The following is a 23,519-nucleotide window of genomic DNA, read 5'->3' as shown; positions in this document are numbered from 1 at the left end:
AGGCGGTGGCATTGGCAGTGATCACTGAAGCATGAAGAGCATTGGGATGGGGAAGATTGGAATATATCGGAAGAGAGGGCAATAAGCAAAAAGGATGCAGCTGTGGGAAGGTCTGGACCTTGGATGAGGGAAAGAGAATCCTGAAGTGTATGTGGAAGAAAAGATTGATTCATGGAAAATGAGGTTAATATATACATCAAGAGGCTGTGTTGGAGCAAGCTCATGAGGGATTCTGAACCAAATCCTAAAGAGTATAATCTTTTTTTTTTCTTCTGTAAAATATGTTTCAGGAAAATTCACTGGGCCATACAGAGTAAGATGGGATCTGGGAGAGAGTGGGAGCGGCTGTGTTGGCAGTGCCAGTGGAAAGGCAGGGAGGGCACAGGGAGGTCTCTGAGATGCCATCCACAGAAAGTCGGCGATGGGGTGTGTGGACCAGCGCTGAGGAGGGAACCATTGGAGGGATGCCCCGGGGTGGAGCCCCTGTGACTGGACCACGCTTTGGGTCCTGTCACTGTGCTTCCGCCTCTGCTCTGAGCATATTTCGAGGTGACGGAGTGCCTCCTGACATGGAGTTGAGCCAAGCATCACATTCTGGGTCCTGTTATCTCCTGGAGTTTGGAGAGTGTTATGAAGGCTGCCGCATCCATCATTTAATTTCTCTGTCGAACTGGTGAATCATTGTAGTACAGGAATCTCCATGGTTAGTGTGCACAAATGAAAATCAGACATATTGCAGTGGTATAAAGAGTAGCTTAAGCATAAAAATATAACTGTAGATTTCTAGCCTCAGTGGTTGAATAGTTAAGTCCTGACAAAGTGTGAGACTGGCCAAGCTTCTGTAATAGAACATCATTCCATCTGACTGCAAGCTGTGTGTTAAGGGTAATGACATTTTTTTTTTTTAAAGATTTTATTTATTTATTTGACAGACAGAGATCACAAGTAGGCCGAGAGGCAGGCAGAGAGAGAGAGAGAGAGGGAAGCAGGCTTCCTGCGGAGCAGGGAGCCCGATGCGGGGCTTGATCCCAGGACCCTGAGATCATGACCCGAGCCGAAGGCAGCAGCCCAAACCACTGAGCCACCCAGGCGCCCCAAGGGTAATGACATTTTTAATGGACCATTGGTATGGGAGAAATTGCTAATCAGAATAGGTCATTTGTGTCCTTTGTTGTAACTTATTATAGAAACCCTAATTAGACAGTTCTACCTCTGGGTCTTTTATAATTCTCAATATTAAATTTAGGCTAGATTACTTTTATTATTAAATCATACTTTTTTTTTTCCCAAAAACATGACTTTTTTTTTATAGTGCTTCTTAATAGCCTTGCTGATTTAAATATGGGGTTGTCAAAAACATCTTAAAATTGTCTTCACTTAGACAGTGGCTCTGTATTGTTTACTTATATGAGATGTCAGGGTTGAATTTCTTTATGATTGACCTGTTAGCAAACTTTGGGGGTCTTGGATTACTTGGACAGTTGTCTTAATCTGCTTCCCTTTGCTTATGCAGACCCAGGCTGACTGGCCTCTTCTCTGTACTGTCCATGTTGCCCCCACTCTTAAGAACTGATGATATTCATTCTTTTTTTTTTTAAGATTTTATTTATTTATTTTACAGAGATCACAAGTAGGCAGAGAAGCAGGCAGAGAGAGAGGGGGAAGAAGGCTCCCTGCTGAGCAGAGAGCCTGATGTGGGGCTCGATCCCAGGACCCTGAGATTATGACCTGAGCTGAAGGCAGAGGCTTAACCCACTGAGCCACCCAGGCACCCCGATATTCATTCTTTAATATAAAGTGAAACTGTAGGTTAGAAGGTAAAGGGAGTAAAATAATTATTGCTTTCAAGATTTCAAATGTTTTTTAGAAGAACTAATTTATACTCTTCTTGCAATGTTTTGTGAATACGTTTTGGATTCCTTAAAAGTCAAACTGAGGTTATAAAATCTTTAGACCCGTTGAGAATGAACTGTTTGGGTCTAGATCCATTGGGGGACACAGCAGTTAACAGCTTCCCTCTGTGCTGGGGACACAGCAGGGCTGGGAAGAACTCTGTCTCCAGACCTCACTATCTGTGCCTGAGTTATAACAGTCAGCTGGTCAGGCTTGCTCTTTGCTGGTCCACTGTTCACAAAGGTATGGAAGTAATATTTTACTAGTCTTCTACTTAAAAGCTATTGGTGATTCCCTCCATAATAACCTCCCAGTTCATAGGCATAGCCTACAGTTCCCCTCCTGGTGCTCACATCTTGGGAGCCTAACCTTTATTCTCCTGGAATAGACTCAGTCCTTTCTTGTTCCCTTCTCTCTGCTTGGAATGCTCTTACTCAATTCTCTTTGCTTCCTCTTCCAGACTCTGCTTAGTGATCTCCTCTGTAAAGTCTTTTCTGACTTTCTGATGCCCCCTTGGTTCTGGCATGGCCCTTGCTGGGTGCCTTTCCTGCATCTCACGTTTAAATGGGAGCATTGTTTCTTAAACACTGAGAATACCCCTCCGGCATGAGACTGTGTTCTCCTTTTTACATCCTTTGGGGGGCAACACAGGGCTGGGCAAGGAGTCCATCTTAAAAGGCGAGTTGAACTCAAATGAGGGAGGCTAAGCCTTTGACCTCTCTGGCAAATTCGTTTTCTGCAATGGCTTGTGGAAGCTTAGCTAGATTTAGGTAAATGCATATATATCATGCCTTTATGGGTTTCTCAGATTTTGCAGAGGTTTCTGAGAGGAACTCTTTTTATATGTACAAGCATAATAGCTGTGCCTGTTAAAGAGCATTAAAGAAAAAGCAGCTAGTGGCAATGGCATCAGTTTATTTTCCATTCTTTCTGCAGGTGTGTTATTCTAAGGAAATGCAGGGTGTCATCAGTGGGACTCTCACATTGTTTTTTTTTTTTTTTTTTTTAAAGATTTTATTTATTTATCTGACAGGCAGAGATTACAAGTAGGCAGAGAGGCAGGCAGAGAGAGAGAGAGAGAGGAGGAAGCAGGATCCCCACTGAGCAGAGAGCCCGACGTGGGGCTCGATCCCAGGACCCTGGGATCATGACCTGAGCCGAAGGCAGAGGCTTTAACCCACTGAGCCACCCAGGCGCCCCTCTCACATTGTTTCATTGTAATTTTATTGAACATAATGACATCACAACTGATAAATCTGCCACATGGTGACAAAATGTCACTTATCAAAATTTGATACTCATAAATATAGGAAAAGTGTACCCCTTTTGGTATGAGTAGTTTCCTTATTAAAAAAATAAGCTGGGAAAAAGGAGAATAATGCTTTAAGAGGATGTTGCCAAGTGGGTAAAACAGAGAGACTATTTATTTTTAGTCTATCAATGCTAGCATTCTTAGGGGATGAACAGGTAATGCTTTTAGCCAGCCCCTCATAAAATTCTTAATTCAGTATTCTGTTATTTTTTATGGCTTTGTACAGCCATGTGATTTGAGTGTGGTTTAACTTTGGATTATTCATCTGCAGCAAGAGTGACTGGTACCCAGAGCCTTGGCTGATGGCTGGAAGCTGTGTCCTTGTCATTTCTTCCTGGGGACCAGGCCCCGGCTGAATGCTTCCCTTCTTGGTGTTTATTTTCAACCTGATAGAGTGTAAGACCTGTGAGGGTCTTATTTCATCATGATTTTATTGAACATAATGGCATCACAGCTAACAAATCTGCTAGGGGCTGACCACATACCGCTCAGCAAAGCACTGACCTCCATAAATGGGTGAATTTTCATTTCCCTCTAACAAAATGTAAGATTCTCAAGGGTAGTGAATTCTGTCGGTTTTAGCAGAGTTGGTGTATCTTAAGCATTTAATGTGGTCTCTGGTATAAAAATATTAGTTGAAAGGATAAGTAAATGAAGCCCTGTGGGCTTGGAGCTGGTCCCCATCCACACATAAACTGGTGCCGTTTGAGTTTCTAGGGCATTTAAAATAGCAGCTCTGTCATCAAGTTCTAAGCTGAAGGCTTGGTTCTTAGGAAAGAAATCCTGGGCATCCATCAGATGGGCGTTGTATTTTGGTGCCCTGAATTCACTGTCAAGGTCACTTATCTCCGTTTCTAGAGGAAAGCCTTGGTAGACGGCGCTCCCCAGGCTCAGAAATACCACGCTCTTGTGTGTGCACATACCCTAGGAAGAAGTTTGGGGGAAAGATTTTATAAATCCTCTTTTCTGGGCTACATGAGCTTCCTGGCACAATGCTGCCCTTTCTTTTTCCTCTGCAGCATGGAGTTAAGCCTTCTTTAAGACAGTTTCCACCTTCTGTTGAAAGTAGTGTTAGGGGCGCCCCTGAATGGCTTGGTCAGTTAAGTGGTGACCTTTGGCTCCATTCATGATCCTGGGGTGCTGGGATCCGGTCCCACACCTGGCTCCCCACTTAGGGGCCTGCTTCTTCCTCTCCTCCCTGCTGTGCTCTCTCTTCACTATCTCCGTCTTTATCTCTCTCAAATAAATAAAATCTTTTTAAAAAAGTGTTAAAAAAAAAAAGATAGTAGATAGTAAAGTGTTAGGGAACTGGCTCCCACCCCTCAGATCAGGCTCTCACTGCCCTGGTGAGGGGTGTTTTGGAGTTCTGGTGATGAGGGCCGGAGTGTGGCCGGAGTATGTCAAAAGAAGCTATCCCCCATGTATTCTTTTTGGTTTGGGAGGGGGGTACATTCCACCTTTGGGAGTGGGTACAGTCCAGACTTCCTTCCTGGTTTTTCTTAAGACCAACATCGGGCAGCCAGGGGGAAAGGAGCGATTTTTGAGGTTATGCCCAAACTGGGGCATGGCTGGTTGGAATACAAGGGTTTCATCCACAGCGTGGGTGCTTGTTGGAGAAGATGCCCTGCACTTGCTCTGCCGTTTGGGATATCTGGAAACCTTTGTGATCCACGTGTTTACATTTTTTTAAAATTGTTTTGCGAAATAGGATGAGGTGTAGTACTCAAAGGATGGACTGCAGTTTAGAAATCCAGGCTTAAAGAACTCATTGGTTTTTTTAGTTCCAGCTCACAGACGCAGAGATGTGGATTTCCCTGTCCTGTCTCAGTGTGAGACGTGGGTCAGAAGGTCCGAGTTCCAGGCTCCTGGAGCTGGCTAGCTGGGTGCCTGGGGCACATCACACTTCACCTGTCCCAGTTACCTTTTCTCGACCCTATTCATTGGGAAGGTGATACTGACCCCTCCAGTTTTGTTTTGTTTTGTTTAGATTTATTTATTTCACAGAAGAAAGAGATAGAATAAGCAGAAGGGGCCAGGAGAGGGACAATCTCAAGCAGACTCCACACTGAGCACGGAGCCTGACGCGGTGCTTGACACGGGGCTTGATCTCACGACCCCGAGCTCACAACCTGAGGTGAAACCAGGAGTTGGACGCTTAACTGACTGGGCCACCCAGGTGCCTCTACAATTTGCTGTACAACTTACAAGACCAGACATGAAGAAAACATAAAACCCATGTGAGATAGTATCGTCCTAAAGGTCATGTGTCTCACTTCTTTTCCGCCGGAAAGGAAAATTATAATTGTGTTTTGCTGCTGCTGCTCTTTTTCTTCTTTGAGGTGGCAAAAAGCATAGAACCAAATGCATAGGGTGCTTTTCGTAAGGACTTCATGACTTTCATTTGAGCGGGAGCCTCCCATCTCCATCTGTTTTCCCTCTCTGTCTTTGTTTTCCCTTTGCTCTTCTTTCTAATTTATGCCTTCTGGCTGGATGACAGGTACTTGATGTAAGAAGCCTTAAATTCTTTTGGAACAAGTAATTAGATGATGAACCAGGCAAACAAATAAATATTGCTGCATCAATTCCCTTTCCTCTCCACTGAGGTTTAGGGTACGGATGGACAGTGGGCCTGTCCCTCTGTGTGGCACTCAGCTTTGGGCACTACTGTTCCTCCACAAGCTGGCCCAAGTGTGAATGCTCCTTTCTTTCAGGGACTGCTTCTTGGGAGAGGAGATAAATTTTGTCAACTTCTTGACTAAAAAAACTTTTAATTCTTAGCTGATATCATTTAGAATAATGGTTTTTTTTAAGAAGATTTTATTTATTTATTTTAGAGAGAGAGAGAAAACATGAGCGGGAGGGGCAGAGGGAGAAGGAGAGAGAGAGCTCATCTCAGGCAGACTCCATGCTAAGTGGGGAACCCAATACGGGGCTGGATCCCAGGACCCTGAGATCAGGACCTGCCCTGAAACCAAGAGTCGGACGCTTAACCAACTGTGCCACCCAGGTGCACCTAGAATTGACAGTTTTTATAGGAAAAATACGGACAGTCTTTATTTGTGTCAAAATTGGCCATTTGTGATGAATAAAATTTTCCTCTACAACGTCAGGGTGTGTTTAAACTAAGGAAAGTGTTTTGTTGTTTCAAGACCGGTTCTTACACAGGTGTATTTTTCATCATCCTTTAGAGTGCTCCTGTTTGGGACAAAGTTCTGGGTCCTATCCAGAAATGAGAAATAGAGACCAGGCCCTGTGAAACAAATGTTAGTATTTTTCCCCCAAATGTTAACATTTTAAAGGTCTTAAAATTTTATTTTATTATTTATTTATTTATTTGACAGACAGAGATCACAAGTAGGCAGAGAGGCAGGCAGAGAGGACGGGGGAGAAGCAGGCTCCCTGCTGAGCAGAGAGAGCCCGATGCGGGGCTTGATCCCAGGACCCTGAGATCATGACCTGAGCTGAAGGCAGAAACTTAACCCACTGAGCCACCCAGGTGCCCCAAAATTTTAAATCATGTTAATATTTTATTATAATTTTACTTCACTTGCATTTCTGTGGTATTACATTGTAAATAGCTTTTTAAGTGTGATTTTGTTGTCAAAAAATCACATTGGTGTAAACATTCTTTTAATAGGTAATTTTATTAGCTTGTACTTACTCTCTAAGTTGACAGTATGGTACAAAAGGATGATCTGTAAACAAGATATAAATGATCGATTGTTTGGTAGCAAAGTACTGGTCAGTGTGAGACGCAAACCCTGTCCTTGTCTCCTGAGCAGTGCTAAGTGCGAGTCTCAGGGAGAATAGGTAATCTGTGTTTTCTTTGTCTACTCCTTTATCTGAAACACACAGGAAGTTGATGGGATGCAATATTACCATGTATTTTATAGTCTTTGAACGGTATCAGTGTGATAGTGTAAATGCTTCCCCCAGTTAGAATATATTTCTCATTTTGGCTATCTGAATTTAATTTATAGAACTCATGAGAGCTTTCTGGCAAAAAATGTCCCCCGTGTTTATGCTAAAGTGTTCTACTGTACTGATGAATATGTTTTCTGTTAATTAAACAGAACTTACTTTCTTTTTTCAGTTCTATCAGGAGGTCCATTGCCTCAAGGGCATGAATTTGAACTGTATGAAGTTAGATTTCATTGGGGGCGAGAAAACCAGCGTGGTTCTGAGCACACAGTTAATTTCAAAGCCTTTCCCATGGAGGTAAGAATAACAAATCATCTTGTAAAACTCTTATTGTTTATGTAAAATATTCAGCGACTTACTGAGAATGGTTGAGTCTAGAAGTAGGTGTATACCATTTAAATTTTATCAATTTATAGTAAAATAACAAAGCACTTAAGAAAGTGTATGCTTGGGCAGCAAATGGCATTTACCATCAACTTTGGTGAGCTTGGAGAGTGCACACAGGTGATTGACTATAAAGGTAATTTACACTACTAGGTTTCATTTCGGTATTGTTACTGTTCTAAAAATTCTGCTGCCTTTGCAAATTCAGTAAGTCATTTTTGTAGATGCTACAAATAGATGATAAACTGAAAACCAGCAGAGTTAGAGAAACCTCAACATTAGTCAAAAGTCTGGTTTGCCTCTGATTGAAATTGGTAAGTTGGATTTATTCACCCCAGGCAATTAGAGAGAGAGAGAGATTTTTAAAGAGTCATTCTTTTGTCTGAAGAAGTCCCTTTTTACTTCCCTTAGTCAATTCCTACTCTTTTTTCCAACTTAGTTGAAGTATTATTTCTTTCATGGGACATTTTCTGAGTCCATTCCCTAAGCAGAATACATTGCTCCCTCTTCTGTGTGCCCAGTGAACTTAATAGATTGTTGCCATGGCACTCCTTGACTGTGAACTTTAGTGTCTGCGGCGTCTTTCTCACTGATTCCGTGGGTTCCTGTTATGGACCAAAATGTTGGTGCCTCCCCCACCCCCCAGTTGTATGTTGACTATGATGGAATTAGGAGGTGGGGCCTTTGGGATGTAATTAGGGTTAGATGAGGTCTCCAGGGTGGAGTCCTCATGAATGGAATTAGTGTCCTTATGAGAGTCCAGAGAGAACTTGCTCTTCCCTGCTCATTGCCATGTGAGGGCAGACAAGAAGATGGCTGCCTACAATCCAGGAAGTGGGTCCTCACCAGATGTCAGTTCTGCCAGCCTCTTGATCTTGGATCATTCAACCTCTGGAACTGTGAGAAATAAATGTTGTGTAAGCCACTCTAGCGGTGGTCGTTTGTCGTAATGACTTAACGTTGACTAAGATAGTTCCTGAAGAAAAGTCTCCCCCTCATCTTCTCTTTACACCCGTCATTTAGTCCACTGCTGGATACATCAGAGACAGCCCATGTTGGTGAACTTCAGACAATGTTGCCATTGGTCCAGGTCTTGTTTCTGTGTTTTCCTATAAGGACCCCCAGATGTCTCCAGAAAACAGCATGTCAGTGGCACATAACAGTATATTTTGGAGGCTGCTGGGGTGTCAGTCTTCCTTCTCTGTTGTTGCTAACTGCCCATACCCTTAGGTATGGTATTGAAGATGGCTAGATTCTGTGTCTAGTCCCACTTCAGTGACTGGAAATTACTGCTGTATAATTCCTATTAGTGATACATTTATTTTACAGAATCAAGGTAGAGGAAGTATTTCTCCATATTTAATTGTAATTTTTAAAAAGTGCCTTAGGAATCTCAGGGTATGCCTTTCATTAAAAAAGACTCAAATGCCTTTTTTTTTTTTTTTTTTTTTTTAAGATTTTACTTATTTATTTGAGAGAGAAGAGAGCATGAACAGGGGCAAGGGAGAAGGAGGCTTCCCATTGAGGAGAGAGCCTGAGGAGGGACTTGATTCCAGGACCCTGGGATCATGACCTGAGCCAAAGGCAGCTGCTTAAGTGACTGAGCCACCAATGCACCTCAAGACTTGAGTCTTAAAAGTTAAATATTTAAGTGTTTGAAGGAGGATGGTGAAGGGAAAATGGTTGTAGTAAGCTGCAGATCACCTGAGTATGTGACTATGGCCTTGTGGCTGTGATTAAGACCTTGACGGGGAAGATCAGGTCTTCATATGTTACCATCCTAGGGACTTTTTTTCTCAGTACCTACAGACATCATCTCTCCTCTGCTGTGTGAATACGGTTCTGCCTTGTCTCTGTGTCATGTCTGGCTACTGCACTGTCCTCACCCACCATGAGAAGGAAAAGCACACACCAGGAGGCATCAGAGAGGAAAGTGGACACAAAACAGTCCAAAACAGCTGGACCTGCAGGGTAGCAGTGGGCAGAGTCAGGGACTGGGAGACACGGACGGGCAGGGCTGCTTTGGGTTTAAAGGACTGTTTCATCATTTCCTGTCAACCAGTTTTTAAAGACCCACTTGTACTATAAAAAATTGGGGGAGAGATGGGAGTAACTGGATAGGCAACAACTTCCGGATGAAAATTTAGCGGCCCTGCTTCCGACATGCAGAATTTATAGCTTTGGGAATGCTTAATTAGATTAAACGAGTCAGTGGTCTGAGCTTTTTGTTCTGTGGTCAAATAGAATTTCCAGGCCACATGTTCAGACTGGTCCTGTTACTTGGTGGCATTTTAACTGCTCTGGTCCATTAAACACAGGTAATGGTTTGTTTTGAGTGAAGATGAAATTCTGATAGGCTTTGTTTCTGCAGAAATATTTATATTTGGGATAATGGAATTACTGGCTGTAATTTTTCCAAAATAGGTGATGAATAATATTTATACTCTTTGTTATCCCAGATTATCTCTGATTCTGTCCTAGAGAAAATACTTGTATCATCAGCTGATGTTTGTTTAGTGCTCTGTCCCGCTGAGTTGCATAAATGTAGGGGGCTGTGCAGAAGTAGAGGGAGTGATCTATAGGCCACGTTTTTTCTGTTTTATTTTGTTTTGCTTTGTTTTAATGGAGGCTGTGAATACTGAGCTGGGTTTTATTTTTTTTAAAGATTTTATTTGTTATTAGAGTGAGCGAGAGAGAGCATGAGCAGTGGGGAGGGGCAGAGAGAGAGGGAGAAGCAGGCACCCCACTGAGCGCAGAGCCCACTTCCAGGACCCTGAGATCATGATGTGAGCTGAAAGCAAACGTTTAACTGACTGAGCCACCCAGGCGCCCCTGAGCTGGGTTTTAAGGAGAGGATTCACAGCGTGTGCTGAAAGAGAGAAGGGATAGACGCAGCGTAGACTAAGTCCAGGAGGGAATGAGAAGGCTTACATGGAGATAGGTAGGTAACTTGCCACTGGTTCTCTGGCCCTGAATTGTCCTCAAGGGCCACCTTAGAGACAAGGGCCACCTTGCCAATAGAATAGCGGAGAGTGAGGGGATCAGGTAGGTACCTTCTTGGGTATGTGATTTAAAAAGTTTTAAGACCCTTTCCATCTTTTATTTACATTTCAGGACTAACTTTAATTTCTAAATTGCATATGTATACATAATTTGTTTTTAAGGATTTATTTGTTTATTGGAGGGAGGAGGGGTGGAGGAAGAGAGACTCTTAAGCAGACTCCATGCTGAGCGTGGAGCCTGGTGCTGTGCTCAATTCCACCTTCCTGAGATCATGACCTGAGCCGAAACCAAGAGTCAGAAACTTAACCGGTTGGGCCGCCCAGGTGCCCCAACAGATTTCATTTGTATCGATTTCACTTGCACTTAAATGGATGGCTTACTAAACCCTATAAACAAATATTCATCATGTCCATTACGTGTAACACAGGAATGGCTTTTACCAGAAATTCATCAACCTCCCTCAACTCTTTAAAATTATAAATACAGTAAAAACAACCCAGAATATATTTTTGTTACTACTAGTAGCCAGCACCCACATCATTTAAAAAATTAGCAGTTTATGATTTTAAACAATTTAAATGGCAACCCTAAGCTAAGCAAGATGGATAAAGCAGGCCATTTCTGTTTTTTCTTCTTGCAGTTTTCAGTTTTGAGAAACACACGAGTTTCCATGGCATCTGACATTCTCACTATGCTTTTATCCTCTAAACCTGAATTCTATTATTAATACTGCAGATTTATGCTTACATGACAGCGCCTTAGCAAGAGCAAAACAAATTGTACTGCGTTTTTCTTCCTGTTACTTGAAAGCCTAAGGGGCGTGCATGTATTAACTATATTCTTACAAATGTCTGAGTCCTGTCTACCAGCTGGAATTCCTTCACTTAGTGTGTGGATCTTTTGCATCCTGATGTTTAATCAAGAAAGCAGCAGCAGTAGAAGGTTGTTGATTTAAGAGAAGTCTGAGATCCAGTCAAATTAATTCCTGTGTGTTTGTCCTTCTGGTTGCATCCACCATACCACTGAAGTTATTTACTCCATTCCTGTTTAATTTTTGTTACAAATCTAACTGATAGAAGAATTTCTGAGTATTTATGTTCACATTCAACTTTTCAGGCTGTATATTCTGTTTCTGTCACTTGTCTGAGAAGACTGTCATCAGGTTCTTTGTGACTTGGAGGTAGCCTAACTTTGTGTTCTGTGTAACTCTTGGAAATTATGATTAATCTTTATACATGAATTGCTACTTTCATACTGATATGGAAGAATGCTTCACAGGCATTTAGATTTTACGTGGGAGCAATAAAATAAAAAAAATATTAGGGGTGCCTGGGTGGCTCAGTCGGTTAAGCATCAGACTCTTGATTTCGGCTAAAGTCATGATCTTGGGGTTGTGGGATCAAGCCCCAAGTTGGGCTCTGTGCTCAGCACTGAGTCTGCTTGGATTTCTCCCCCCACCCCCGGCCCCAATAAATTAATCTTTAAAAGAAATTAGAGGATGGGGAAACCAGTAGTGTGGTCAAGTTTTATTTTTTCCGAATAAGAACATACTAACTGTGCTGTCCCCATCATTTTATAGAGAGATCATCTTTACTAGCTAAATGTAGGAAGGATACAGTTTCAGGATAAACATAGACCTGTAACTTGAACAGATTCTAGCATTAAGAAACTCAGTATGTTAGTTCTGTTTTCTCATTTCACTGTAGGTGAATGAAAGTCATGGGCACTGGTCCTGCCCGTAGACCAGCATGGTGGGTCTGACTTTCTTGCTCTGTGGGCCTAAAAGTTTATAATTTGAGAGTGGATTACCACAAAAGAGGATATTGTAGGACAGATTCTTATCTTTATATTACATATTTAAAGAGCAGCCATTGGTCTGCATACTCTGAAAGGGCTTGGCGTTAACTGAGCCACCCACATACCTGCGGTTTATGGGAAGTTGAATGGTTTAGGTAAATATTTAAAGAAAAGAAAAAGTAAGTTTGATTGTGCAGAGCTGGATTCTTCAGTTGTGAAGAGTCTTGGCCTTGGTTGCAAAAGAGGTCAACAGAACCGGGTGAACAGTGCATCTCATAATAATAGTGGCAGTCCTGACTATTGCATTCCCCACCCTCCAAGCCGCCAGGTCTTCCAGGGATCCTGTATTTTTCTTTCCTTGTCAGTGTCTGCCATTTAAATTTTCTTTCAGGAAAAATGGTCTGGCCTTTTGATTTGCCGCCTCCCAGGTCATTTGCGCATTTGCCTGACTGAAAGACATCTATCGTGTGTTCGTTTATCTTAATACTCTGGGGAGATACCAGGAAGAGTTTGCCTAGGTAACAGTGAAATGAGGATCATTTCAAGTTACACTGTTTCCACGGATAGCTCAAGTAGAGCTTCCACGGATAGCTCAAGTAGAGCTTCATGTTTGTGAAATCACTTCCAAATTAGAGGCTTCCACGGACTTTGTTTGACTTCAGTGACAGAACATGATGAGGTTAGATCTATGAGATATACAATCATTATTATTATTTATTAAATAAGATACACAGTTAATCTGTTTTCAAAAGGAGGCTTTAAGCTCACCCAGTGCAAACTTTTTTTTTTTTTTTTAAAGATCTTATTTATTTATTTGACCGACAGAGCTCACAAGTAGGCAGAGAGGCAGGCAGAGAGAGAGAGAGAGAGAGAGAGAGAGAGAGAGAGGATGCAGGCTCCCTGCTGAAGAAGAGAGCCCGATGCAGGGCTCGATCCCGGGACCCTGGGATCATGACCAGAGCTGAAGGCAGGGGCTTTAACCCACTGAGCCACCCAGGCGCCCCCAGACTCCCTTTTTAACACAGGAAAAATTGGAAGCTCCAAAAGGTTAAGGGTTACATGGTAACTTACAGGAAGCCATAATGTATATGGCCTGGGTATAGAAGGGAATATTTTGCTTAATTAAGTATTCCATTTAAGAAAGAATTACCCTTTAATGTTTGGTCCTTTCTCTAATTGGCTATATTGAAAGAGGTAACATAACAGTCCCTACCTCCCCCACACACCCCTGTGAGGGTCTTTTCTGTCTGCATGCACCCATATTCAGAGGCGGGCATGTCCTAGCTTGTATAGGATTATCGTGAAGCTGTGTGGCATGGGACCCTGGCTTTTCAGGATGTGAGGACAAAACTCAGTGGCTTCATGAGGTTGCGAGACCATGGTGTCATGAAGGTAGAATCCTTGCTGCTCCCTGGGGACTGGGGTGGATTTAATGGATTGTGTAGCTCCCCCATTTTGCCAGTCTGCTCACCAAGGTCTGGAGAAGGAGGAGACTAGCTCAGGGTCGTGTATCTAGGAAGTGACAGTGGAGACACAAGATCTGTGAATTGATTTCTCTAAGGGGTGCTTCCCCCCCCCTTCACTTTCCAAAGCTAATTCTTACTGGGAAAATCAACGGTAGTGTTGAGATTTTATTTGCCATGGTAGTTAATACTTCGGATTGAGGCTACTTTAGGAGAAGAAAAGGGAAGGCAAGTTATCACTGATGATAACTAAAGGAAATGATTCAAAATTTGAGTGTTCAGTTTCTTTTGATCAGAAAAAGGAACAAACCGTCAATAAAATGATTATTATGATTATAATTTGGCATCTTGGGCTCTTCCATGGGGCTAGTAAATTGAGCCTCATGGAAAGACAGATGGATTTAGAACTTTGTGCTGTGGCCTTTCTGTGGTCATAGTTGCAGAAACTCCCTCTCACATCCAGGTTAAAAACAACAACAACAAATTTTATGTTTCCTGAATTCTGATGAACACTTGCGTTTTTACTCTGTAAAAAACACAGTTCCTGCTTTGATTTAACATGTTTATTTTTTCATTTATGAAAATGTATTTAGTGTTAGAAACTGCGCAGTTTACTGAATAGAAAATAAATTATAGTGTTGAACAAACAAATGTTCTTCTAGCTGTACCACATGATGTGCCAATCTACCATTCCACTTAGAAATAGAAGTGTAGAAGGCCAGCTCGACCTTTGAATAGTCCTTGAGCCTACCTTTGATTTTATATTTTTTAGTATTTTTTTTTTTTGGTAGATTATTCTTTGTTCTTCTTTGAAGATGTGTAACATGTTTTTGGCAATCTAAATTTGAAAGAATCCTTTATATGTATACTTTTACAATGTAATGAACATTTATAGAAAATGAAAACTTGTTTTTGTAAATGAATATGATATGTAATTAATTCATAGGAGGTTACAGACTTGCAGCTAGAAAATATTTTTAAATTGGGTTTTAACAGATCTAAATTCTACAATAGAATATATCCCCTTAATATGTCTCCCGATAGGGGCACCTGGATGGCTCAGTCGGGGAAGCTTCTAACTCTTGATTTTGTCTCAGGTTCTGATCTCAGGGTCATGTGAGATCCCTGTGTCGTTAGGATTCTCTTTGTCTGTCTCCCTCTGTCCCTTTCCCATTCTGTAAAAAAATAGACTTCAGACGAAAAATAGACTCTGATTTAAATAAGTCAAGCAGAGAGAGTCAATTATCATATGATTTCACTTACATGTGGAGCATAAGGAATAACATGGAAGACACTGAGAGATGGCGAAGGGAAGTGAGTTGGGGGTTGTGGGGGGAGACAAACCATGAGAGATTGTGGACTCTGAGAGACAAACTGGGGGTTTTGGAGGGAAGGGGGTGGGGAGTTGGGTGAGCCTGGTGGTGGGTATTAAGGAGGGCACGTATTGCATGGAACACTGGATGGGGTGCATAAACAATGAATTTTGGAACACTGAAAACAAAATAAAATTAAATTAAAAAGTAAATGTATAGTCTGTAACTAAGTGACCATCTTTAAAACAACTCACTTTCATCTGTTCATTCATTTGTCCGTCGGTTGTTCATCCATCCAGCCATCCATCTATCCACGCATCCTCCCATCTAATCACATGTTTCTTGGGAGTCCACTGCTCAGGCTCCGGGCTAAGTGATAACAGATCCAACAGTGAGGGGAAAAGACAACCAGTGGGGTTTATTACAACCGAATGCAGTTTATGCGAGTCGTCTCCTCCCCTCCTTTCCCCTAAACTGATCAACGTTTAAATCAAGTGTTTTCATGGCAGTTAAAGGGCCTTATCCCCTCTGCCCCGTCTATGCAGTATGCAGACTCTGGCTGTCAGAAGCTGATTAGAAGAAGGTTTTGAAGACACTTGTTAGAAAGCAAATACATTATTTGAGATGTAATGATTGTCAACCAGACAATTTATAGAGTCCTGTGTGAAAGGCTCTGTGTTAGGTGTAAACCCTTCTACAGGATTAATTTAACTGCAGTAAAATTAGGCTTGGTGAGACACCAGATAGGAAACTTTTAATGCTGACGGGAAAGTTAGGAAAGGTCTAGGTCCTGGAAAGCTGCTGGAGAACCCAGGCCATTTACCAGTCCCAATGTGTGGGGGAGGGGTCCGAGTGCTCGGATTGGTGAGAATTCAGGCTGGGAAACAAAACCAGAACGGAGATCCCAGCCCTGTGACCTTGAGCAAGCAAGTAAACTTTTTTTTAAAAGATTTTATTTATTTATTTGACAGAGAGATAGAGAAGGCACAAGGAAGCAGAGCTGCAGGCAGAGGGAGAGAGAGAAGCAGGCTCTCTGCTGAGAAGCTCTTGGCTGAGGAGAGACCCCGATGGGGGTTTGATCCCAGGAATCATGACGTGACGCAAAGGCAGCTGCTTAACCAACTGAGCCACCCAGACACCCCAAGCTAGTCAACTTCTTAAAACCCCAGTGGTCCTACGGAAAGGGCTCAAAGCTAGCTCAGAGGTTGGCAAGGAATAAACCTTTTTCTATATTACAAAGGTATCATTATTCCTTTTATGTTATTCCTATGATTAGGAAGAGATGTGGGGACATCAAAGGGGTGATTACAGTTGTGATGATAAAAACCTAGTGAAAGGGAGTGAGGGGGAAACAAAAGGATTTTTTTTTTCTGGTTGGTTTTTTTTTTTGTTACTAACAGAATATGAATGAAGAAAAAACTTGAAGTCTTTTCGTTTTCTTTAAAACCCCTGTTCCCTTTACTTAAATATATTATCCTCCATAAGTTTAGTCAATATGGTATTTCCTGAGACATTTTTTTATGATTATTACGTGTGTATATGCAGTAGAATTTATACCATCAGCTTATTTTGTAGTGAAAATCAACTAAATATTTCCTGTGTAAGATAGTTAAGTAATGGTATGATAAAACTTCTAATCAAACAAAAGAATATTAAGAGATTTTTAACTCCGTAAGACCTTAATTAGTATAAAAGCTATGTAAGTTTGTTTTGTTCTTCTATAGCTCATTGTGCTTGCTTTGTCTCTTGTTTACTCTCTCTCTCTCAAAAAAATAGATAAAATCTTAAAAAAAAAAAAAAAGAGTGACCACTTAAAATGGTGCAGTGATGTTGGTAGGATAATTGTACCTTGGCCACAGCTTTGCTGTGCTTGTATGCATTTTTTTCTTTTAGCTTCTTAGGGTGATGCACAACAAGAGCTCACTATGGAATCCTAGAGCGACATGCCAGGAGCCCTGTGGGAAACTGGAATATTTGGTGTCCTGGTTTTCCAGGAGAGCCCCTGTTCTGGTGACTGGCACTGTCAGTCAGGAGAACTGCACTGATTGAGGCTCACCATGGTATTTGCTGTGGGACTGATGTGTAGCCATTTAAGCTCCTTCCTTTGCTGGTACATCAGGATAATACAGTTGCACCTGCCCTTATGAAACTTAGGGAGAGACTATAAAAATTAATGGTGTAATATTGGAGGTGCCAGCCACTAAATGTCTCCTGTGGTGGTTTAAACAGAATCTGGTATTCACTGGAAGTACTTTTGTGAAGGCATTTCAAGGGCATAATTAGGTGCATTTGATGTAAATGTTGTAATTTATGACAGTATAGTTGTTTTGGGTTTTTTTAATTTTAGAAGCCTTGGATAGAAAAGAAATCCAGATTTTAAAACTGTTGAATGTAAACATTAGATATAGAAGGAAGACATTAATGCTTATAAGAGCTGACAGAGTGAAAGACCCATTTTTCATCAATTAATGTTTTCACTTGGGGACCCTGAGGCAAGTATGTTCTCCAAACCCAGCTTAACACGTAGTGGAACTGATTTCTTTGGCTCCAGAGTTAAGGTAGTTGTCACGAACATTACTTGATGAGTTCTCTAAATTGTTGAGTTCTCTGAGGAGAGCCATAAACCGATCCCTTTATCCTGCCTGCGTTTTGAACAAATTAGGAAATATTAGGAAATAGGCATTATTAGAGTCATCATTACAGAGAACCAAACACCACCTATATGAGGACTAGAATGACAGTGGAAACCTAGCTTAGTGTTGGAGAGAAAAGGCTCTGCCCGCTCAGTTGTAGGTAAGGTAGAGGCCTGTGAGGGAGAGCAGAGCTGATCCTGGTGGGGGAGGGGCCGGGTAGGGTTTAGAGAACCTGCTCTCAGAGAGCAGGTAGCTCAAATTTCAAAAGAGGAATAAAAAAGAGGAGGAGTTAGTTGAAAGAGTGTAGAGGAAGGCCAGTCCTGTTTAGGGAAAATCCCTCTTTATAGGAGCCCGGAACAGGGAAGAGGCATTTCCTCTTAACAAGATAAGAGTCTTCAGAATTCTCCCGTGTACCTTTTAAAATTCGATGGCACTAGATGCTAGCAAGAGACCAACTATGTTTAGGAATCAGTGGAGGAAGTTCTGTTTTCTTTTATTGCAGGTTTATTCATTTTAACCATTTGGGATCAAATCCCCTTGTTGTTTGCTGCTCCCTTGGACCAAAGACAATCACACAGTTTCCCACTTTCTAGAAGGAGCTGGGAGATGGAGCGAGCAAAGATTTTGGTGCATGTGGAGGATTTATTATTTTTTTTTTCTAATTTACTTGGGTGGATTTTCGCCCAATGCAGCATCTTAGTGTGGGCCAGTCACTGTTGAAACCAAAGCCATAATTGCATTTACATATATAAATAACTGTTTCCCTTTTCAAAAATGGTGAGCTAGGTCCAGGGCTTAAATTATTAATCCTACTCAAAATTTGGGTCGTACAGTGCTGGAACTATTTTGCAATAATTTTTAAGAACAAATGTCACTTAATCCACCCTGTCACAGAGAACAAACATTACAGATTTTTATCAGCAGGCATTGTTTCTCATTAACTTATCAGCCCTGACGTACTTTAATGGTGCTCCCAATCTTGCTATTTTCCAGCTGAGCTAGGCCTTGCTGTGTGGGTCAGTGGCTTGGGTCTAGCATTAAGTAATGTTTGTTAGCTTTTCCTCAGCTGAGCTCCAGTGGGTTACCTCCTTTGAGGTTTTCCCTTCTAGAGGCTGTCTTCCCCATGAACAAGTAAAAGGAAAGCTATGACTGGATTTTGAATCAAGCAAAATGATGGTGTGGTGCATACCATTCAATTAGCATGCATTTGTTAAGGATCTATATTTAAAGCCAAACCCTGTGAGATACACAACACATAAGACAACAGCGTTTGTTTTTAATGATTCTGTAGTATGGTTGGAAGAGGTGGAATTAACGTAAAAACATGTGAAGAGATAACAGTTGGAGGGTTAGATGTAAAACAATTTAAAACACGTTCTCTGAGTCCAGCAGAAATCCACCCAGGTGGCCCATAATAGCCATTTTTAAGAGGCCTGTCACCCTGTTGGGAATATGACCTCTTCCTTTTTTTGTATAGGACCTTCTTCTAGACCTGGATTATTTTGCATTTATTGTCCTATATCAGCACCACACACAGCAACAAATACATAGTAGCTGCTGGACTCAGAGAAAGCTGTGAAGAATGGATTTTGGAGCTGGGCCTTAACAATCTGGTAAAATAAAAACGATACGGAAAAGAAAGGGGTGGACACAAGATGTGTCGTAAAGGACAAGCGTGATAAGGTTTGGTGAGTGATTTGAAAAGGCCAGTGTGCTGAGAAATGGAACTTGAGTAATGGAAATAGTCGTGGGATAATTAATAGGAAAATGAGGGAATCAGGAAGTGAGGTACACAGTAGGGAGGGAGAGGCTGATGAATTTGGGTTAATGAATGATGCTGTTTTTTTTTTAGTATATGTGCTGCCGAAGCGATCACGAATGATGCTGTTTTAACAAGCATCACTTTACTCAATTACATCGGTACTGTTAGTAATCCCAGGACACTCTGAAATTAGTTTAAAAAACAGCAGAAGTCGGGATTGCAGGTCCTTAAAAAGATGCAAAGGTGCTCTCTGCTGTAGGTAAGGTGAAGAGAGGAAAATAGTTGAAATCCTCCTTTGCCTTCCACAGTCTGAGACTTCATGAAAGCAAGGCTGAGCTTTCTCCACACAATAGGAAAGCGCATTACACGGAGGACTGCCAGATTTTAGTTGGTGTTTATTGTTAATTGGAGTTGATTTGTTTTCTCAGGGAAATAATTTTCAGCTTTGAGATTTTCATTCTCTCTTTTTAGTTTGGTGGTCTGAATGCATTGATCTTTACCGGGTAGCATGTATTTCTGCTGTGGGTTTCCTAGGCAACACCCAGCAGAACCTCTCTTTCTGTTGGTGTTTCTGAAGAGACTTTCTCTTGATATCTGTGCTCCTTGGAATTGCTACAGCTTTCCGTTGTCAGTTGCTGTTTCTGGAGTGGCTCCTCCTCCTACTTTTCCTCTGGCTATGTTATTTTTTTTAACATAGATATCCATGCCCTGTCAGTGCCCCTGATGACTCTTAGAAGTTTCTGGATTTTAAAAATTGAAGTGGCAGAAATAGGAAGGATATTGGCTGGGAAATGCGTACATGAAGGTGCGTCAAGTTACATGGATATTTACATTTCCATAGGTCTGAGTTTTATTAGAGATTCTCTTCTGAATTCTGCGTGAAACTCTGTGCAAACAACATGCAATTTTGTTTTAGGTTGTTAGGATTAGTGTTACTGGTGTCCCTGCTCTGGTTAGCTAGAAGGCTGTGGAGAACTAGACTTTGTGCTTCTTGATTCCAATCAAATTTGAACCTCCTCAACGGGAAGAATTAGCCTTGGTTATTTAAGTCGAGTATCAGAAACACCTTGGCTGTCTCTCTTATTGAATAAATACTGAATCCTGTGGGGACAAAGATTTGAGATGATGGCAGATGCTTTGCCTTTCTCTTCCCAGGCTTCCTGTTTGAGGGTGGGGTGGGGGAAGATAGTCAGTATAAGATTGGGCTGGCCAAATACTGTAATTGGGGGTGGGTGGTAATCTTTAGTACCTACTAAAAATAATGTTATGTTTGTCAAAAAAGGAATAGTGCTTTTTTTTTTTTTTAAGGTTTTATTTATTTATCTGACAGACAGAGATCACAAGTAGGCAGAGAGGCAGGCAGAAGCAGGCTCCCCGCAGAGCAGGGAGCCCGATGTGGGGCTCCATCCCAGGACCTTGGGATCATGGACCTGAGCCAAAGGCAGAGGCTTTAACCCACTGAGCCACCCAGGTGCCCCTGGAATAGTGCTTTTGAGCGCAGGGCTTGGGAGCATTGTGTGTTGTGAAATGACATGGGGATGTCAGGAGGGAGAGGGATTTGGAGGAAAGATGTCAGGGTTACCTCAAGTCATGCTGAATTTGAGATTGGTTGAGATTTTTATGTCATTAAACTCAAAGGTAAATTCTAGGAATTTTCACATCGGGAAGTTTGATTTCTAATGGAATCTCAAATCCTGGCTTCTAGAGGGCTTTAAATAAATATACACAAGTGTGTGTGAAAGAATAGATGGGCAAGTTCTAGCATAGTGTCAGGTTCTGAGGAGGTAAATAGGATAGACCGGACCTTCTCCCACCTGAGGGCCTTTGTCCTTGCAGTCTCTGGTCTGGAATGTGCTCCCATCAGAGCCACACAGCTTCTCCTTGAGCACCTTTGGGTCTCTACTCAAATGTCACAGAATCAGTGAGGCTGACTTTAGCTTTCTTTCTTTCTTTCTTTTTTTTTTAAGATTTTTACTTATTTATTTGACAGAGAGATCACAAGTAGGCAGAGCAGTAAGCAGAGAGAGAGGAGGAAGCAGGTTCCCCAATGAGCAGGGAGCCCAATGCAGGGCTCCATCCCAGGACTTTGAGATCATGACCTGAGCCAAAGGCAGAGGCTTAGCCCACTGAGCCCCCCCAGGCACCCCTAACTTCAGCTTTCTTTAACCTTCTGTGTTTTTCTCCATTGTATTTCACAGTAATTTAATAATATATATATTGACTTATGTGTATATACACACACACACACAGACACATATATAAATATACTGTGTATACATAAACATATAATAAATATAACAGTTTTATAGTAATCTATTGTGGTTGCAGTTTAGGGGACCTAGAAATTAAGTAGCTAGAGATACATTTCCAATGGCAGGTTGCGGACAAAGAATGGAGACTTGGAGACTCTAGAAAGTCAGGATTATATTGATATGCTTTTCCTTAGTCACACGAGTGGTGTATATTATGATGTATATGGGCGTTTCACCAAGGACAGTGGGGATCACTATTCCACATTTCATAGTTACAGATTTTTTCGTGCACTCACGAGCTACTGAGCACCTACAATGTGTGTTGCAGGCGGTGGTAAGTACTAGGAACACAGCCGTGACAAAGCATGCAAAAATCACTTCCTTGCTAAAACTGTACTTCTGGTGAAATCTAATCAATTTCATTGATCAGAAAGGTCATGCTTTGGGGAAGTCATTTTCAAAAAAACGGATGTGATACAACTGGGATGATGACCTTGACAAAGAAAAAGAAGGCGGTGTTAGAAATAGTGTGGGAAGAGAACATTCAGAGCGTACCAGAAAGGGTTTTGATAGCTTGTCTGGAGGTCCGGTGAAAGGAGAGGTCAGTGATGCCTCTAAGCCTTGAGCCTTGATAACTGGCAAAATGGTGGACCTTTTAAGAAATGTCAGAAAGGGGGACTGTTTTGGTGGGAAATCGTGGTGGGTTCTTTGATAACTTCTTGGATATAGCATAGGGCGGGGCTGTTGTGGTGGGAAGTCACGGTGTATACACTGAAATGCTTTGAGTTTGTTAGCCGCCTTTCCTCCCAGTGGAAATGCCCCGGAAGGGGCTGGAAATGCAGATCTGTAACTCAGAAGAGAGGTCACTAACCAGGATGGACTGCAGCCACGGATATTATTTACTTCTGCCTCTCTTCGAATCTGGGTCTAGGTAAATGAGTTAATAGAAGAGCACACTCTTTTTTGTTCAGGCAATGTCATGGGAAAACAGTTGCAGTTTTAATTTGGTATCACAGGAGTATGTAATGTACCCAAGTAAGCTTAATCAGGCAGTACTTCACCAAGGGGAAGTTATATTCTTAATCCTGGGTAATGGCTATTTTATGCCCTTAGTTTACGTATTAACGATTGTAGCTCTCGTAGTAGCATATGTTGTCTTCATCCACATCAATAATTAATCCGTTCTTGAACCTTCCTCTACTGCTCACCTTGGTAATAAACTAATAATAAAATCCACTGCTATTATTAAGAAATATTAATGTAAGCACAAGAGATTTAGGACTAGATTTATACTTCTGAAACTGCTGCAGTGATGATATGTTTTCTGCTCACTGATAACTGGTTTACAGTTTTCATGTCTTTATTTTTCAGGGTATTAAAAATGATGATACAGAAAATGCCTCTCAGACTATTTTTGTCAGAGCAAAAAGCTCCATCAACTTTTGTGTATTCTTAGAACTTTATCTTCAGGAAATGTTCCATTTTGTCTACCCAAAGTCCAAATGTAAAAGATTTTTTCTTTTATTTATTAAGTTATTTTAATATGTCTGCATTGAAGAGATTGGATGTAAGAAACCAACAGAGTACTTTGGTTTAGTATCCTCTGTCTCTTGGCAAGGAGTGCCTTGGTTTTAGGCTACTAATAGGAAACACAACTGAGAAATGATCAGATACTTCCCTTCCTCATTACATCCCAATGAGCAGTTCTGGGTTGGTTAATTCAACAGCTAAGCCATATTTCTAAGTGCCAGTTGCTTTGTTTTTCTGGTAAATCATTTTAGAAGTT

The 23,519-nt window shown here is 41.5% G+C and overlaps 1 protein-coding gene across 2 annotated transcripts in view; it reads left to right on the top strand.

Moving 5' to 3' along the window:
• CA8 (carbonic anhydrase 8) overlaps positions 1 to 23,519 on the top strand; it is an 87,229-nt gene that overhangs the window by 6,546 nt on the left and 57,164 nt on the right. For both annotated transcript variants that reach the window (XM_059394622.1, XM_059394621.1), the window contains exon 3: positions 7,299 to 7,423. In XM_059394622.1, coding sequence (XP_059250605.1) covers positions 7,299 to 7,423 — 125 coding nt within the window. The remainder of the gene's footprint in view (positions 1 to 7,298; positions 7,424 to 23,519) is intronic.

Source organism: Mustela nigripes, chromosome 3 (genome assembly GCF_022355385.1).
Source record: "Mustela nigripes isolate SB6536 chromosome 3, MUSNIG.SB6536, whole genome shotgun sequence".
Classification (NCBI taxonomy): domain Eukaryota; kingdom Metazoa; phylum Chordata; class Mammalia; order Carnivora; family Mustelidae; genus Mustela; species Mustela nigripes.
The sequence above is the reverse complement of the archived record's forward strand: the minus strand, read 5'-3'. Positions and strand labels throughout refer to the sequence as shown.